This window comes from Leucoraja erinacea, chromosome 19 (genome assembly GCF_028641065.1).
Source record: "Leucoraja erinacea ecotype New England chromosome 19, Leri_hhj_1, whole genome shotgun sequence".
Taxonomy (NCBI): Eukaryota; Metazoa; Chordata; class Chondrichthyes; order Rajiformes; family Rajidae; genus Leucoraja; species Leucoraja erinaceus.
In genome coordinates this window covers 35,743,987-35,762,496 of record NC_073395.1, presented here as the reverse complement: position 1 = coordinate 35,762,496, position 18,510 = coordinate 35,743,987, and the positions used below count along the sequence as shown (strand labels likewise).

The window sequence follows — 18,510 nt, the reverse complement described above, 5'->3', positions numbered from 1 at the left end:
CAGTACAGGAGCCTCAGGTCTCGAACTAGCAGGATGAGGAACAGCTTATTCAACAACACACTTACATTGCTGAACTCGGAGTCCCGTCGCTAGATATCTTTGGTCTCTCCATCCACATTGTTAACCAGTACTCTTCTTACTCTAATGTATGCTTGTTCTGTATTTTTTTTAATTCCTATCTTGCACTATGACTATGACCAGACGCTAAACTGCATTTCGTTGTACCTATACTTGTATCTGTGCAATGACAATAAAGTTGAATTGAATTGAATTTGGAGGCCTTGGAAACTTGGCATGCTCCCAAAAACCTTCAACTTTTACAGATGTGGCATAGAAAGCATTTTATCAGGATGCATCGCAGCTTGGTTTGGGAACAACTCCAACCAGGACCACAAAAAATTGCAGAGAGTTGTAGACGTAGCCCAGACAATCACACAAACCAACTTCCGTTCCATTGATTCCATCTACATGCTGCCTCGGCAAGTCTGCCTTCATAATCATAGGCCATGTCACTCCCTCCTCCCCTCCCATCAGCCATATGGCACATACAGTACCTCCAGAACAGTTTCCTCCCAGCAGTTATCAGGCAATTGAATGGTCCTCTCATCAGCTAGACTGTGGTTTTGACATCCCATCCACTTCAATGGACACCTGTAAACTATCTTTAATCAAATAACAATGCTATATCTTTGCACTCTTTATCTGTGCCCTGTGGACGGCTTGAATGTATTCATGTTTAAGAAAGAACTGCAGATGCTGGAAAAATCGAAGATAGACAAAAAATGCTGGAGAAACTTTGAGGGTGAGGCAGCATCTATGGAGAGAAGGATTTGGCGATGTTTCGGGTCGAGACCCTTCTTCAGATCTGAAGAAGGGTCTCGACCCGAAACGTCGCCAATTCCTTCTCTCCATAGATGCTGCCTCACCCGCTGAGTTTCTCCAGCATTTTATGTCCCCCTTTGATTGTATTCATGTCTAGTCTTTTTGACTGGATAGCATGCATGCAAACACAAGCTTTTCACTGTACAGAAATACCATGACTATAATCACAATCTAAACTGAATAGAACCAGGATTGTTAGAAGTATTTAAAGTGGAGGTGGGCACATATTTAGTTGATTGATGAATACAGGAGTATGGGGAAATGGCATAGATGAGAAGCTAAGGCCAGCAGAGATGAGCCATGGCAATATTAAATGACAGTGAAACCTTGGTGGGGCTCATGGCCGAGTCCAGCAACATTCTTGTGTTCTGGTGTCCCTTGTTTGAAGATATGGGGAAGCCAAATGCCAGAAATGCCTATTAGACCTTGGGGGTTGGGTGAGGTGGCCATCCACACAGCTGAACAATATTGAGGCAAATCATCCAAAATTATATTTTTCTTGTTCAGAAATAGTTTTTCTTGGGAAGGAGAAAATGGGTGCCTAATGAACTGTTGTTTTCTCATTTCTCTGTCAGACAACACACTGTCTTAGATAGACACAAAATGCCGGAGTAAGTTAGTGGGATAGGCAGCATCTCTGGAGAAAAGGAATGGGTGACGTTTTATTTTGTTCAAACTTTGTCTGTTCGAATGACAATAAAAGGCATTCTATTATATTCTATTCTATTCTATTCTCTTAAACAAAATGTGAATGAAAAGTGTGTTGGGTTATTGATGGGAATAACATCCAGGAAGATCAGCTCGTCTTGTACCAAACACCTGAATGTGTCAGATTATTGGCATATTATTTTTTTATTTTTCATTATACCTGATGTTAAAGCTTATTTTAACATTTCATGTTTTAAATTTCATTTTGTATATTTTTGATATCTATAAAATGTTTTTAACATTAGCTAAAACTGGTGTTTTTTTCCATCCTACCTGTAAACATCTGGTTTATATTGAGATTAGTTGCTTAGAGAGTTTAATGCAAGCACTGTTGCTGGGTACAGGAATTGCCTGATGGACAATGCACAGAGATGACTAGGAGGAATCACAGAGGGGTTGCGGAGATAGAATTTGTGATAGGGCCAGTGTATGCCTGGAACAGGGATTGTTCGACGTACCCTGCTAAAGAAGCAGGCAGACCTGGGGCCCATGCGAGTGGATTTGGAGGAAGCGGGAGGAGTTGAAGGAGAAGTTGTTAAGAGTAAGGACCAGCTCTGCAAGGCGGAGGAGAGTGTTAGTAGAAGGAGATTGGCTGGTACTGCTGTCAAAGTTGTGGAGATAGGCCTCTGTGTGGAGATTTCTTCATCAATTTTATTGCTATTGATAAGAAAATAACAATGGTGTAAGACTTTATATCTTTAGTTTGCATTCTATGGAGAGAGGGTGACAGTTAACTACATCTTCAAGATTGCTCATTTTAGATTTTAATATGAAAATCTCATTAAACTGTAGTTTCATATTCAAATTGTATTTTGTAAACAACATACAATGAATCATTTTGAAGAATATTGTTTGGAGATTTTTGGCTAAAATCTAAAATAATAATCTGAATTACTATTTCATTTTTCACAGAATGAACCCACAAAATCTAATGCCTTCAGCAATCGCAAGAAAACTGTTGTCCTAGGAGGATATAATTCCATTAGTTCATCTGACCTTCGATTATATCGGCAAATCTTTGCACAATACGATTATGAACTTGTCCTATCGCCACAAGTTGGAGGTTCCAGCTACAATGGAGCATATAAAGATATTGGTAAGAAAATGGTTATTTTACTGCTGCGTTTTTTTGCAATTTCTCAGTCTGCCTCTTGCAACGATTGTCTGAAGTCTATTTTTAAACGTTGAAAGGTCTTGTGCCCTACGACTCAGAAGCCAGCTGGAGGGAGCAAAGTTCATAACTCCATATGCTCTGACAGCAATACCACTCCACGTGCAGTCATCTCCCAGAAGTTGTACTGAGCGGTCAGAGGGAAGGTCTATATTTACACTCCTGAAACCTAACAGTTTTCACTGTTGCAGATGCAATACCATGTGCATGGAAAGGGAGTCAGAAGACTTTTAATACTGGAAGTTTGCATCTGTGAAATTGAGCATTTGAATGACCAAAAAAGGAAATGAACTGTAGGTCTTATGTTGCAGCAGCCACAGAAATAACATCAAGATGCTTTTACAGTTGTTTTCTCTTTGCTGTGAGGTTTAGTTTAGTTTAGAGATACAGTGCTGAAACAGGCCATTCAGCTCATCGAGTCCGCACAGACCAGTGATCCCTGCACACTAACCCCAGTTCTACACACGCTAGGGGCAATTTACATTGATGCCAAGCCAATTAATCTACAACCCTGTACATCTTTGGAGTGTGGGAGAAAACCGGAGATCCCCGTGAAAACATTAAAAACTCTATCAGACAGCACCCGTAGTCAGGATCGAACCCGGGTCTCTGCCACTGTAAGGCAGCAACTCTAAATCCATCCAGTTTTAATTCTGTTTCCGCATGTTTACTATGCTTGGGGCAGGGTTGGAATTGAGAAGTGAAGCTAATTGCATGAAGGATTGCAGCCCAATTAGTTTCTGGCACAGTAGCAGGAATCCTGGCTGACTATCCTTTCTATCAGGTCTTCAGCTTCCTGTTCCACGTAATTCTTTCAATGATTAAGCAGTTCATTCTATTCTCAGTGAGGATCCAGGTGGTAGGGTAATGTTTGAACAGTCTAAGATTCAGTAAAAGACTTTCCCCTTGCAACGAAATGCATAATACCCTCCATCGCAGTACGGTATTACCATGCTGAGACACCAACCATTGCTATAATAGATGGCCTTTGACAGGGTGTTTAACTAAACCATATCCCATCATCAACATGGGTATAAGAGCTAGATATTCTTTAATACCCTGACCGCGTTAAGTCCCTCTACCACCCACAAAACCAAAGTTAGGAATGTGGTAAGGTAGTTGTCATATCAAAATGAGGTCAGCTGCACCAACTAGTTCACTATCATCATGGGTTAACGTACATTTGATCAGGACTCCATGCTCACCACCGCCTTCATCAGTGTTTGGTAGTTGCAGAATTTGTGGGATACACAGGAGCAACATACCAAACATCACGGATTCACAAGCCCTAATATGTAGCGGGGGGAAAGCAACAAGGTCTTGCAAATCAACAGCAAGTTTGTTTGCAAATCAAATACCATTCTGACATTCTCATTTCTTGAACTTCATCATTGGGCCTCACCACTACAAGTACTATTGTGATTCCAACTGTGGTATTGCCATCTTTTCATATGGTTTAGTTTAGTTTAGTTTAGAGATATAGCACGGAAACAGGCCCTTTGGCCCACTGAGTCCATGTCAACCAGAGATCTCCGCACACTTACATACCGCACACTTACACTATTTGAGAAGGTCCCACATGGGAGATTAGTGGGAAAAATTAGAGAACATGGTATTGGGGGTAGGGTGCTGACATGGATAGAAAATTGGTTGGCAGACAGGAAACAAAGGGTAGGAATTAATGGGTCCCTTTCAGACTGGTAGGCAGTGACTAATGGGGTACTGCAAGGCTCGGTGCTGAGACTGCATGTCAGGTCTCGGGTTTGATCTAGTTTCTGTTTCTTATTATTTTTTAGTATTAGAGTGTGCATTCTTGTTTTATTTTGGTGTCTCGCATCTCCTCTTGTTTCAGGTCCCATTTCCTGTCAGGTCGTTTACCCTCATGTGATTATTGGCCCCGCCCTGATGTGGTTCACCTGTGTCTCGTTATCCCCTGCTAGTCTGTATTTAAGCCCTTTGTGTTTTAGTTCTCATTGCCAGTTCGTCGTGTATGCTACTTGGTATCACCTCGTTCCAGCTCTAGAAATCTTGTGACCTCGACCATTGCCTGTTTTTCGACCTCTGTTTTTTGCCTGCTCCTAGATTGTACTGTTGCCTCTGTTTTGCTTACCTGTGTACCGACTTGGACCGATTAAACTCTGAAGACTGATCTGCCCTGTGTCTGAGCCTGCATTTGTGTCCTCCTCCTTGTTCAGTTCTGATATTACGAACTGGCCAACAATGGACTCAGCGGGCTCTGATCCTTTTCGTGCAGCGCTCCAGAAGCAAGAGGAGCGCATCTCGCATTATGAGGGTCAACTCACTTCGATCGTCGCCGGGTTCCGGGACCTCGGCGAGCGTCAGCAGGGGTTCCAGGCGGACATCGGTTCACAGGTGAACACTTTAAGTTCTCGGTTTGAACACCTGGTTACTCGGCTGAATTCTTTGTTTCCTGCTGCGGCTCCCGTGCCTGCCGAGTCTGTTTCCTTGTCTGGGTCTCCAGGAGCTCCGAGGGCCACGGCTGCTGCAGCATCTCCATTCGTCCACCTGGCAAGACCGGAACACTTTTTAGGGGAATCGGAGAAGTGTAGACCTTTTTTGATTCAGTGTGGACTGCATTTCGAACTTCAAGCGGCTTCCTTTCCATCAGAACGCTCAAGGGTAGCCTTTATCATCACGCACCTGTCGGGTAGGGCGGAGGCTTGGGCCACGGCGGAGTGGTCTCGGAATTCTCCTGTTTGCCAGACGTCGGTCCTGTTCATGGAAGCTCTGTCCCGCACGTTTGATCACTCCAATCCTGGCCGAGAGGCTTCACAGAACCTGGTCTCCATGAAACAAGGTAATCGCTCAGTTATGGATTTTGCTATTGACTTTCGAACTGTTGCTGCTAAGAGTGGATGGAATGAGGCTGCTTTGTTGGATGCTTTTCGCAATGGATTGTCTGAAGCTATCAAAGATCAATTGGCTCCACTAACCCTGCCTTCCGACTTCGAGTCTATGATTTCCCTGGCTGTCCAGATTGACGCTAGGCTCAGAGAAAGAGAGCGAGAGAGGAGATCGGCAGCAGTTCGTTCCTCCTCCCAGCAGTGGCGGCAGCGTCGCCCTTCGCCTTCCGGTCGGGACTTGTTCCCTCTCGGCCGGTCCAGTCAGCCTACAGCGCCACCTGTCTCTTCGGAGGAGCCCATGCAGGTGGGACGAGCCAAACTCAGCCCGGAGGAACGGCAGCGCCGCCTAAGGGAGGGGAGGTGTTTTTACTGTGGTGAACTGGGACATTTGTTGAACAGCTGTTCAGTAAAAGACAAGGCTCACCAATGAAAGAGAGGACATTGGTGAGTTGTACCACTCCTATGAGCCGTTCCTCTCGTCAATTGTCGACGGTACAATTGTTGGTGCATTCCCAGTGGCACTCCCTGCAGGCTTTGGTTGATTCTGGGGCAGATGATAACTTCATGGACATTCGCTTGGCTGATGAATTGGAGCTGGAACGTGAACAGCTTCAAAATCCTCTGGAGGCTAGTGCACTGGATGGGCGCCTACTGTACAGGGTAACTCACCGAACTCAACCTGTTCAACTCATCATGGCAGGTAATCACCTTGAGACCATCAGTTTTCATCTCCTCGACTGTCCTCTTCATCCTCTGGTTTTGGGGCTCCCTTGGCTGTCTTACCATAATCCTCACATGAACTGGGGTACTGGGGAAGTAATTTCTTGGGGGAATAACTGTAAACTCATCTATCTGCATGATTCTTCTCCTGAGTCTATGAAGGATCCATCAAGGAGCAGTTTGCTGGGATCTTCCAGGACCACCCTCCAGCAGCCTCCCCGTTCAAGGGAGGAGGATTTTCCAGATATCTCCAAGGTTCCCTCATGTTATTTAGACCTAAAGGAGGTGTTCAACAAGGCCAAGGCCACATCTCTTCCGCCGCATAGACCGTACGATTGCTGCATCGACCTTCTGCCTGGTACAGCGCCTCCTAAGGGTCATCTCTACTCCTTGTCTTCACCTGAGCGGCTCGCCATGGAAAAATACATTGACGACGCCCTTGCTGCTGGGATCATCAGACCTTCCTCTTCACCTGCAGGAGCTGGATTCTTCTTTGTGGATAAGAAGGATGGTACACTTCGGCCCTGCATTGACTACAGAGGACTCAATGACATTACTGTTAAAAACAGATACCCTCTTCCTCTTATCTCCTCTGCATTTGAACTGTTAAAAGACGCTAAGGTATTCACCAAGTTAGATCTTAGAAATGCTTATCATCTGGTGAGGATAAGGGAGGGGGATGAATGGAAAACTGCGTTTAACACACCCAGTGGTCATTATGAATATCTGGTCATGCCGTTTGGTCTTACTAATGCTCCAGCAGTTTTTCAAGGAATGGTTAATGATGTATTACGGGACATGCTGAACAGATTTGTGTTTGTGTACCTTGATGACATTTTGATCTTTTCTCCAGACGAGACTTCCCATGTGCAGCATGTACACCAGGTGCTGGAACGTTTGCTCCTGAATGATCTGTTTGTGAAAGCTGAGAAATGTGAATTTCATGTTAACACTGTTCAATTCCTTGGTTATGTTGTATCACCTGCTGGTATACAGATGGACCCGAGCAAGGTCAGTGCTGTGGCCACCTGGCCTACACCCTCCAGTCGTAAGCGACTTCAGGGGTTCCTTGGGTTTGCTAATTTTTATAGGAAGTTTATCCGGAACTTTAGTGTCACTGCTGCACCACTCCATGCTCTTACCTCGCCCCACGTGCCTTTCTCTTGGTCCCCTCAAGCAGAAACTGCTTTTATGAGACTCAAGAGGAGCTTCTCCTCAGCCCCCATCCTGGTTCACCCTGACCCATCACTCCAGTTCGTGGTTGAGGTGGACGCCTCGGGTGTGGGCATCGGGGCCGTACTCTCCCAGAAATCCTCCACAGATGGTCGATTACATCCCTGCGCTTTCCTCTCAAAGAAACTTTCTCCTGCTGAGAGAAATTACGATGTGGGTAACCGTGAACTGTTAGCGGTTAAAACAGCCTTGGAGGAATGGAGACACTGGTTGGAGGGCACAGAGCAGCCGTTTCTAGTTTGGACAGACCACAAGAACCTGGAATACATCAAGTCAGCCAAACGCCTCAACTCGCGCCAAGCAAGGTGGGCTCTCTTCTTTAATCGATTTGATTTTGTACTGTCTTACCGCCCTGGTGCCAAGAATGGCAAACCTGATGCTCTCTCCAGACAGTTTGATCCTGACCCGTCCCCTAAGGTTTCAACTCCCATTCTGCCTGCTTCCTGTTTTGTTGGGGCAGTTACTTGGGAGATTGAGAAGAGAGTTTCCGAGGCAACTGCTGGTGTTCAGTCTCCGCTAGGGTGTCCTTCTAATCGTCTGTTTGTTCCCGAGTCTCTTCGTTCACAGGTGATTCACTGGGCTCATACGTCTCGGATCTCCTGTCATCCCGGTGTCCGCCGAACCCTGTTTGTGGCCAAACAAAGGTTTTGGTGGCCTTCCATGGAGAGGGGGATTAAGGAGTACGTCGCCGCCTGCAGTATTTGTGCTCGGAACAAGACCTCACGTCGGGCCGCCTTTGGCCTCCTGAATCCGCTGCCTGTCCCCTCACGCCCCTGGTCAGACATCTCCATGGACTTTGTCACGGGCTTGCCCTCTTCTGAAGGTAACACCTCAGTCATGACTGTGGTGGACAGATTTTCTAAGATGGTCCATTTCATTCCGTTGCACAAGCTTCCCTCCGCCAAGAAAACGGCAGAGGTCATGCTGTCTCATGTTTTTCGTATTCATGGATTTCCCAGAGACATTGTGTCTGACCGGGGGCCTCAGTTCGTGTCCAGGTTTTGGAAGGAGTTTTGTTCTCTGTTGGACGCCACGGTCAGCCTTACATCTGGTTATCACCCGGAATCCAATGGACAGACTGAACGCCTTAACCAGGAATTGGAGACAGGACTACGGTGCTTGGTGGCACAGAACCCTTCAACTTGGAGCAAACACCTTATTTGGGTGGAGTATGCACACAACACACTTCCTTGCTCCTCCTCTGGTCTCTCTCCATTCCAGTGTGCCTATGGTTATCAACCGCCATTGTTCCCTGCTGTGGAGAAGGAGTCCAGTGTGCCCTCCGCTCAGGCTCTCATCCGTCGCTGTCGCAAGGTTTGGAATGGGGCTCGTCAGATGCTGTTGCGCAGTTCTGCGCGTTACAAGAGGATGGCTGATCGTGGAAGAACGCCGGCTCCGGTATACTCGCCTGGCCAAAAGGTGTGGCTCTCCACTCGAGACTTACCTCTGAGGGTGGAATCCCGGAAGCTGGCTCCTCGTTTTGTTGGTCCTTTCCCCATATCGAAGGTCATCAATCCTGTGGCGGTTCGTCTCAAACTCCCCCGTGCCATGAGGGTCCACCCTACTTTCCATGTCTCCCGACTAAAGCCATTTAAGGAAAGTCCTCTGGTCCCTGCCTCCATACCCCCTCCGCCCCCCCGGTTCCTTGATGGGGGTCCGGTGTTTACGGTCAGCCGGTTGCTGGGTATGCGCCGGCGTGGTCGTGGTTGTCAGTATCTCGTGGATTGGGAGGGTTATGGACCTGAGGAGCGGTCTTGGGTGCCGGCTCGCAACATATGCGACCCGGAACTTATCAGGGAATATCGGCGCCAACATCCTGAAGATCCTGGGCCGTCGGGAGCCGGCCGTGGAGGGGGGGGGGGTACTGTCGGGTCTCGGGTTTGATCTAGTTTCTGTTTCTTATTGTTTTTTAGTATTAGAGTGTGCATTCTTGTTTTATTTTGGTGTCTCGCATCTCCTCTTGTTTCAGGTCCCATTTCCTGTCAGGTCGTTTACCCTCATGTGATTATTGGCCCCGCCCTGATGTGTTTCACCTGTGTCTCGTTATCCCCTGCTAGTCTGTATTTAAGCCCTTTGTGTTTTAGTTCTCATTGCCAGTTCGTTGTGTATGCTACTTGGTATCACCTCGTTCCAGCTCTAGAAATCTTGTGACCTCGACCTTGACCATTGCCTGTTTTTTCGACCTCTGTTTTTTGCCTGCTCCTAGATTGTACTGTTGCCTCTGTTTTGCTTACCTGTGTACCGACTTGGACCGATTAAACTCTGAAGACTGATCTGCCCTGTGTCTGAGCCTGCATTTGTGCCACCACATCTGGAGTATTGTGTGCAGTTTTTGTCTCCAAACTTGAGGAAGGCCATTCTTGCTATTGAGGGACAGCGTAGGTTCACAAGGTTAATTGGTGGGACAATCATATGTTGATAGATTGGAGCAGCTGAGCTTGTATACTCTGGAATTTAGAAGGATGAGAGGGTATCTTATTGAAACGTATAAAATTATTAAAGGTTTGGACATGCTAGAGGCAGGAAATGTGTTCCCAATGTTGGGGGAGTCCAGAAACAGGGGCCATAGTTTAAGTATAAGTGGTAAGCCATTTAGAACGGAGATGAGGAAAAACATTTTCACACAGACAGTTGTGAGTATATGGAATTCTCTGCCTCAGAGGGCGGTTGGGGCTGGTTCTCTGAATGCTTTCAAGAGAGAGCTTGATAGGGCTTGAAAATAGCGGAGTCGGGGGATATGGGGAGAAGGTAGGAACGGGGTACTGATTGGGGATGATCAGCCATGATCACATTGAATGGCGTTGCTGGCTCGAAAGGCCGAATGGCCTACTCCTGCACCAATGGTCTATTGTCTATCCTACACACACTAGGGGCACTTTACAATTTATAGCAACCAATTAACCTACAAACATGCACATCTTTTTTTTTTTTTTTTTTTTTTACAAAAAATGTATTCAATTATTAAAATATAATATTTACACTACAATAAAACAAGCCAGAACCCACCACCATAAATACAATACAAACATATATCCATAATAAACTATTATACAATTATGATACAATCCTTATTGAGGATACATTCAACACCCTGCGGAGCCCAGCGGTCCCGGAACTCCCTCAGGGTGCCCGTAGACAGGGCGTATTCCCTTTCTAATCCCACCCGGGCACGGACGTAACCCCGGAAAAGGGGCAGGCAGCTGGCTCGGGTAGAGCCCTCCACCGTCTGGCGCCGTGACTCGCGGATGGCCAGCTTGGCCAGGCCCAGGAGCAACCCAACCAGGACATCTTCAGCCCTACCCTCTCCCCTACGCACAGGGTGTCCAAAGATGAGGATGGTGGGTGAAAAATGCAGCCAGAAGGCAAGGAGCAGCCCCTTTAGATATTCAAACAGTGGCTGCAGCCTCACGCACTCCATGTACACGTGGTACACAGACTCTTCCAGCAACATGCACATCTTTGGAGTGTGGGAGGAAACCTGAGCACCTGGAGAAAACCCATGCAGGTCACGAGGGTAACGTACAAACTCTGTACAGACAGCACCCGTAGTTAGGATCGAACCTGGGTCTCTGGCAATGTGCAGCAGCAACTCTACACCTGCTCCACCGTGCCGCAAAAAGTTGGAGAAATATTCGAAGGAAAAATAATAGAGGATTATGGGGATAGTGAATGTGGCCAACTGGATTATTCTTCAGGAAAACGAGCATGAACTTAATGATTTGAATAATCTCCTATTATGCTATTTGATTCAATGATAAATATGGCCCTTGATGCAAATGCTATTCAAATCAAAGGGCAGAAATTTGTTTTGGGCGGTTCGTGTTAAACGAAGGATTGAGCAATTGTGTTCGCAATTCAGCTCCATTGTCCATTGTGAAAAGTAAATACACCTGGCAGCTAATCCTATGTACATATTTCTTAGTGACCAAAGATCAATTTTCACCCGAAATTATTCAAAAAACTGATGCACGTTTATTTCTTTTAACATTGCATCCATATTCGGGCATCTCAATTGGATGTTTCGAGTTTTGCTCAAGAACTCATTTTGTAGACTCATTTTATGAGTTATTTTATCGTTAAAACATTTCACCTACAGTTACATTGTGTTAAAGATAAGAATTTTTCTCTGACTATTTTACTTCTTTTTAATTATTTCGATGTATCAAGTATTAGAACATAGAAGACTATGGCGGCACAGTGGCACAGTGTTAGAGTTGCTGCAGCGCCAGAGACCCGTGTTCGATCCTGACTACAGGTGGTGTCTGTACGGAGTTTCTACGTTCTCCCTGTGACCGTATGGTTTCCCCCCAGGTGCTCCAGTTTCTTTCCACACGCCAAAGACGTGCAGATTTGTAGGTTAATTGGCTTCTGTAAATGGTCCTTAGTATGTAGGATAAAACTAGCGTATGGGTGATTGCAGGTCTTGTGCTGTACTCTTCTATATCCTATGGTCCATTTGGTAAAACCTTCAAGAAATGGAAAAGACATGTTCATTAGAATATACTCGCCTACCTGTCATCCTTTCAAAATTGCAACATGGAATTGGCTTATGTTGCTAGTTTGATCTGCAGCACCATTTTCAAGGAGCATTTTTGATCTGGAAGGAAATTCAACATCTGGATGAGCTTCCGACAATGTGGACATGATATGCATTTGCAAATCAAATATTATTCTCATAAGTTCACACGTGATAGGAGCAGAATTAGGCCATTCAGCCCATCGAGTCTACTCCACCATTCGATCCTGGCTGATCTATCTTTCCCTCTCAACTCCATTCTCCTGCTTCTCCCCATAACCCCTGACAAATGGAAGGGAAGGATTCAAGTTGAGAAACACGATGGCGCCAAAGCAAGGCAACTGTCTGCGTGTTGGTCCCAGAAGTGGATCTGTAATCACGCATTACAATCGCTGCAAATGTTACGGTGATTCTGCGCAGTTAAGAATATATTTATTGTGACCTTTATCTCAAGCATGCTGGGATGATTGTCAATGTTAAAGTTTCTACATAGTCACGTAGTGGTGATTGACTATATGTGTTAATCATGCTTATTAAATGCACTCTTATGCAAGTGTACTTGGAGAGGCCTGAAAACTGCTATTTCACCAGCCCCCAAACAAGGTACTGATCTGTGGCATTGCATTTACTTGATCAGGTTTTATAGCATTGATGCTCCAAAGTGTGTATCAGTTCATAGCTGAACCCTTTCAGAAGTGTGGTCTTGCTGTTCTACCTTTATGCTCTCAATGTTTAACCATCTGCTTTCTGAAGAGCGTTCAAAGTACAAAATGTCTTACCATGTGGTAGTTCAAATAGAATCGATCAAAGTAGTCAAGAGAAAATGAGAGGAATACTCGAAACCCAACTTAAAAGTGGAAAATGTCTGTGGTCATGTGAAACGATGGGATATTGAATTAGACGCGTTAGTTGCAGTAAGCTGCAGGCAATGATAAGCGGCATGATGAGCTGAATTATTTTCCACTTCTGTCTTTTTCTATGCTTTTTGCTATAAATGGTCAAAAATATTGTTGATTGTGCTTGCCCTGGTGTATCTCAGAGAATAATGTGTGTTTTGTGCATTGCACTCTCTGCACTTGAAGTTTGTGTTGGCATAATGAATAATATCTTTCACATTACATATTTTATTTTGAATCCGTTGCTGTGGTTACATCTATCCCAGAGGCCACATTTTCTTACAGCACCCAGCCCATCTGCAAAGTTCAGAAATGTTTATTGGCTGCAGGCTAGATTCCCCACAGCGGTTGAAGCAACATATAAATCTATAAATACTCAAATACCATGACTTAAAAAATAGTTTTGTTACCCTGCTAAGTAAGCAAACACTTGCATTTTAATATTGCACCCAGAAGATAAAAGGAAGTGTGGGTAAAGATTCAGACAGTCTGACGACAGAATGCCTTTGTATTCACAGGACTATAAACTATGTTCAAAATGTCATGGTTTTTCTTTTCAGCTTTAAGCAATGAACTAGTGTAGAAAGTGAATGCTAGTTAAAACATATTTCAGCAGCAAATACGCAGTTGTTTTATGAAATGTAAATATTTTCAAATGATCCAGAAAATATCATGCAGCCTGCAACTGAGGTTTGACTAGAAAGGGGAAGTGGCTAACAGAGGAAGCTATGTGAAATGTGTCTGTTATAAGGAGGGGCATGGGATAGACTGGGACTCTTCTCCCTGAAGCGCAGGAGGCTAAATGATGACCTTAAAGAAGTTTATAGAATCATGAGCGGCGTGGCCACAGTCTATTCCCCAGGGCAGGAGAGACTAAAGCTGGAGGACATAGGTTTAAGTTGAGAGGGGAAAGATTTAAAAGAGATCTGAAGTTCAACTTTTTCACATAGAGGATGGTGCATACGTGGAACGAGCTGCCAGAGGAAGTGGAAACAATGAAACATTTAAAAGACACAAGGACAGATACATGGATGTATTTTTCATGATATGGACCAGTCACGGGCAAGTAGGTTAGGCAATTTGGTCAACATGGATGAGTTGGGCCGAAGGGCTTGTTTCCATGCTGTATTGCTCTACAACTCTATATCTCCAATCCAATCTGGGAGCTAAATGATTGTAGATTTTGAGATGAAAATTTCTTCCATAGATTTGAAAAATTAATGGTTCACAATGCAGAACAAGATGAGGAATCACACCTGTATCCATGCAGATGTTTCCAGTTAAATTATTAATGGGAGGAGCTTCATTACCAAAGGTAAATATAATGTCTAAAGAGTCTAAGGTGAATGGGGAAGCAATGGCCAGTTTACAGAAGGCTGTAGAGGCCAAGTCAATGGAAATTCTTAAGGCAGAGATAGATAGATTCTTGATTAGTATGGGTGTCTGAGGCTATGGGCAGAAGGCAGGAGAATGGGGTTAGGAAGGAGAGATAAATCGGCCATGATTGAATGGTGGAGTGGACATGATGGGTTGAATGGCCTAATTCTGCTCCTATCACTTTATGAACTTATTACTCCTTCCTTTCTAATTCTGCGTAATTATTCTGAAGATAGACACAAAATGCTGGAGTAACTGAGCAGGTCAGGCAGCATCTCTGGAGAGACGGAATAGGTGACATTTCAGGTCGGAACCCTTCTTCAGACTGAAAGATAGAGAAGGCCAGAACAGAACGGGGAATGCCACAGATGACCTCAGGAAGGGTGCAATCCATAATGGGCCATACTGGCTGGGGAAGATGTGCTAACAACAGGGATACAAGGATGTGAACAGTGGAACTGGAAGGACAACTAGTGAGGGGAGAAGGGTGGGGGAGAAGGAATGGAGGAGTTGCTTGCTGCAGCTGAATGGATGTTGGGGTCCCTGGATGAAGTTGAGCAAGGAGGTATAAGGACAGATGTTACTTCTTCTGCGGTTGCAGGGGAAAGTTCCTGGGCAAGCGATGGTTTGGGTGAACCAGGGAGTTGCGCAGGGACTGGTCTCTGTGGAAAGCGGAAAGGGGTGGAGATGGGAAGATGGGACTAGTGGCGGGATCCCGTTGGAGGTGGTGAAAATGTCGGAGGATGATGTGTTGTATGTGGCGGCTGATGGGGTGAAGGTGAGGACTGGGGGGACTCTGTTCCCGTTACAACTGGGGGGGGAGGCGGAGCAAGAGTGGAACTATGGGATACAGAGGAGACACGTATGATGGCCTCATCTATGATAGAAGGGGGGAATCCCCATTCCCTAAAGGACGGGAACATCAGAGTCAGAGTCAATTTAATTGTCATTTGGACCCCTAGAGGTCCAAACGAAATGCCGTTTCTGCAGCCATACAATACACACAAATAGACCCCAGACACAACATAATTACATTTTTTACATAAACATCCATCACATAGCTGTGATGGAAGGCCAAATAAACTTATCTCTCCACTGCACTCTCTCCCCCCCGATGTCAGAGTCAAAGTCAAAGCCCCCGGCTGGCGATGGCGATTGTCCCGCGGCCATTAAAGCCACGCCGGGTGGTGCGAGGTCGCACACCGGGTCTTGGTGTTGGAGCCCCCGGCGTGCGCTCGCAAAGTCCTGCGGCCGTTCCAGCCGCGCGGGGCAGTGGTGTCAGGCCCCGCTCCAGGAGCTCTTCAACCCCGCAACTCGGGCGGGAGAATTCGCCGTTGCAGGAGCCCCGAAAAGCGGTCTCCCTCCAGGGATCCGTGGGCTCCCGGTGCCGCCGTCCGCAGACCCGCAGCAGCAGCCTCCGACTCAGCAGCAGCATCGGCAGCAGCAGCAGCAGCAGCAGCAGCGGCAACGCTCCTCCACCGCTCCACCCGCTCCGGACTCGGCCAGCTCCGCGACGGTGAGGTGAGTCGACACCTGAGTCCCCGGCTTCTTCCCGTTGGATGTCCTTGTATGGAACATCTCATCTTGGGAGCAGATGCGGCAGAGACAGAGGGATTGGGAGTGTGGGATATAGTCTTTTATCCTGTTGTAGCTTGTAGATTTTTTTTTTTTTTTTATTTCAACAATTTAAACTATTAACTCTATTTCTAGGGTTAGCCACCCAGTTCAAGTTTTTCTATTTGGCCAGTTGATTTTCTTATGGTTTAATAACAGCTAAGACTTCGCAATGGAAATCTTAGTGTTGAGAGTACACATCTGGGCTGCATATGTTTATCGTTATGTTGGAAGCTGTTTTTTTTATTTGTGAACCTCGAATAAGACCTTGTTCCTTGGATATAAAGCAGAACTTAAAAATATGTGGAGGAATAGTAAGCAGAATTGATTGTAATGCTGTTTTGTATAGATTCAACACCATAAAAAGGGAAATCACAATGTGGAATTCTTACTGTTTAAGATCGAAGATCAGATTGGTTTACAAATTGTTCAAAATAGAATTGAATCGTGTGCATGTGGAATGTGTTCCCCCTCCCCCACTTCCGGATAACAATGTTTGCTGAAACCACTAAAATGGGGGACAAAAATTGTATCTCATGATTGCACTGTGTCCAAAGAACTGTTACTCGAGGTAACCCCACACAATACCAAGGCAGCCATCCACTTTTATGATCTTAATTGGTTTCTGTGCATGAGAAACCTGCAGAGTGCTGAAAGTTGAAGAGATAATAATGCAGGCCCAGGGATGGTTTGGACAGCAGGCATAAGGAAAATAATGGCAAGTGTGGACAGATACTGGAGGCCAGATGGTCAAGGGCTGCAATATCCGGAGTAAATGCTGGATTTCAAATACTGGGAAAACAGGAAAGATAATAACCAGTCCAAAGAGCAGAGATAGACCATAACATAATGTAGGTGGGAGTAGAAGTCAGAATGCTGGCAAGGAGTCAAAGGGAAAGGAATCGTAGTAGGTTTTAAAATTAAATTTAAACTTATTATCTGTTATATAATGGGAAAATTGAAAATATGTTCATTTTGACAATGTAAAGAGAGGGCCATCATGGGACTTAAAATAAAATGGCGGACATATTCAGTTGCAACACCATCTTGTGTTGGGTAGATTGAAAAGTTAATCATCTGATAATCAAGGATAGTTTTTGTTCCTCTCTGTTGGTCTAAATATTAAAGTTTTACTGTACCACGTTCCCTAATTATCATGGGGAAACTTTATGATCCTAGAGGGACAGGAATTGACATTGAACAGTTCCATGAACTCCAATGCAGCTGCATATCAGAGGGGCTCATAATGGGAGGTCAGTAATTACAGTGCTCGATCAAATCAAAGGGACATTTCAAACCCATTATATCTTTTGCCACAGCTTTTAACTTGTAAAAAATATCCATCCATCCTTCCAAACTTATTATTTTGTACTTTATTGAACTACAAATATTATGAAGAAATCAATCTCCATGCTTACTTTCATTAACCCCTTCTGTGAAACATTTAGGTTTTATAAAATGTTGACTGCAGGTGCTCCGCAGATGGCTTTTATTATAATGTCCTTTTGTGGCACAACAGGGAGAGGTCTACAATAGCTTATTGATCCCGATCGTAACAGCACAGTTCATTGACTTGCTCCATTTAGCAGCTTGTGTAAACACCAAATGCCACTATATTATCCTTTATTTAATCTCCAAAGGGTGATGAGCAACAGCCAATGTGTAAACTGGTCTGATAATCGCAGAGTTTAGACTGACCAATGGAGGATTTTGTCAAATATTACGCATGCTAAACTGAGACTGGATGGTGCCCACACAGGTTACAATAGACAATAGACAGTAGACACTAGGACCATTTGGTCCTTCAAGCCAGCACTGCCATTCAATGTGATCATGGCTGATCATCCCCAATCAGTATCCCGTTCCTGCCTTCTCCCCGTATCCCCTGACTACCTTTAGAGCCCTATCTAGCTCTCTCTTGAAAGCATCCAGAGAACCTGCCTCCACCGCCCTCTGAAGCAGAGAATTCCACACTCACCACTCGCTGTGAGAAAAAGTGTTTCCTCGTTTCTGTTCTAAATGGTTCTAAATAGAGTTTAATCCAAAAGTTGAAAGCATAAAATTGTTTAAAAAAGACACCTTTCACCTTTGGAATGCACTGTAGAAGGTGATGCTAGATGTATAAGAAGAAACTACTTACTTACACCGAAGATAGACTCAAAATGCTGGAGTAACTCAGCAGGACAGGCAGCATCTCTGGAGAGAAGGAATGGGTGACGTTTCGAGTCAAGACGGGTTCAGTGTGAAGAAGTGTCTCGACCTCAAACATCACCCATTCCTTCCATCCAGAGATGCTGCCTGTTCCGCTGAGTTACTCCGGCATTTTGTGTCCCTCAGGAGGTGATGGTGGAGGAAAACATGATTGTGGTATTTAACTGACTACTGGATATGCACGTGGATGTGCAGGGAGTGGAGGGATATGGATTATGTGCAAGCAGATGAGTATTGGACGTGACATCATGTCTGGGGCAAACTTTGTGGGCCGAAGGGCCTGGTGCTATGCTGTACTGTTCTACGTTTTAATTGTTG

General features: G+C 45.1%; 1 protein-coding gene across 2 annotated transcripts in view; it reads left to right on the top strand.

Moving 5' to 3' along the window:
* Positions 1-18,510, top strand: part of cped1 (cadherin-like and PC-esterase domain containing 1) — a 231,306-nt gene that overhangs the window by 25,017 nt on the left and 187,779 nt on the right. For both annotated transcript variants that reach the window (XM_055650835.1, XM_055650836.1), the window contains exon 2: positions 2,503-2,686. In XM_055650835.1, coding sequence (XP_055506810.1) covers positions 2,503-2,686 — 184 coding nt within the window. The remainder of the gene's footprint in view (positions 1-2,502; positions 2,687-18,510) is intronic.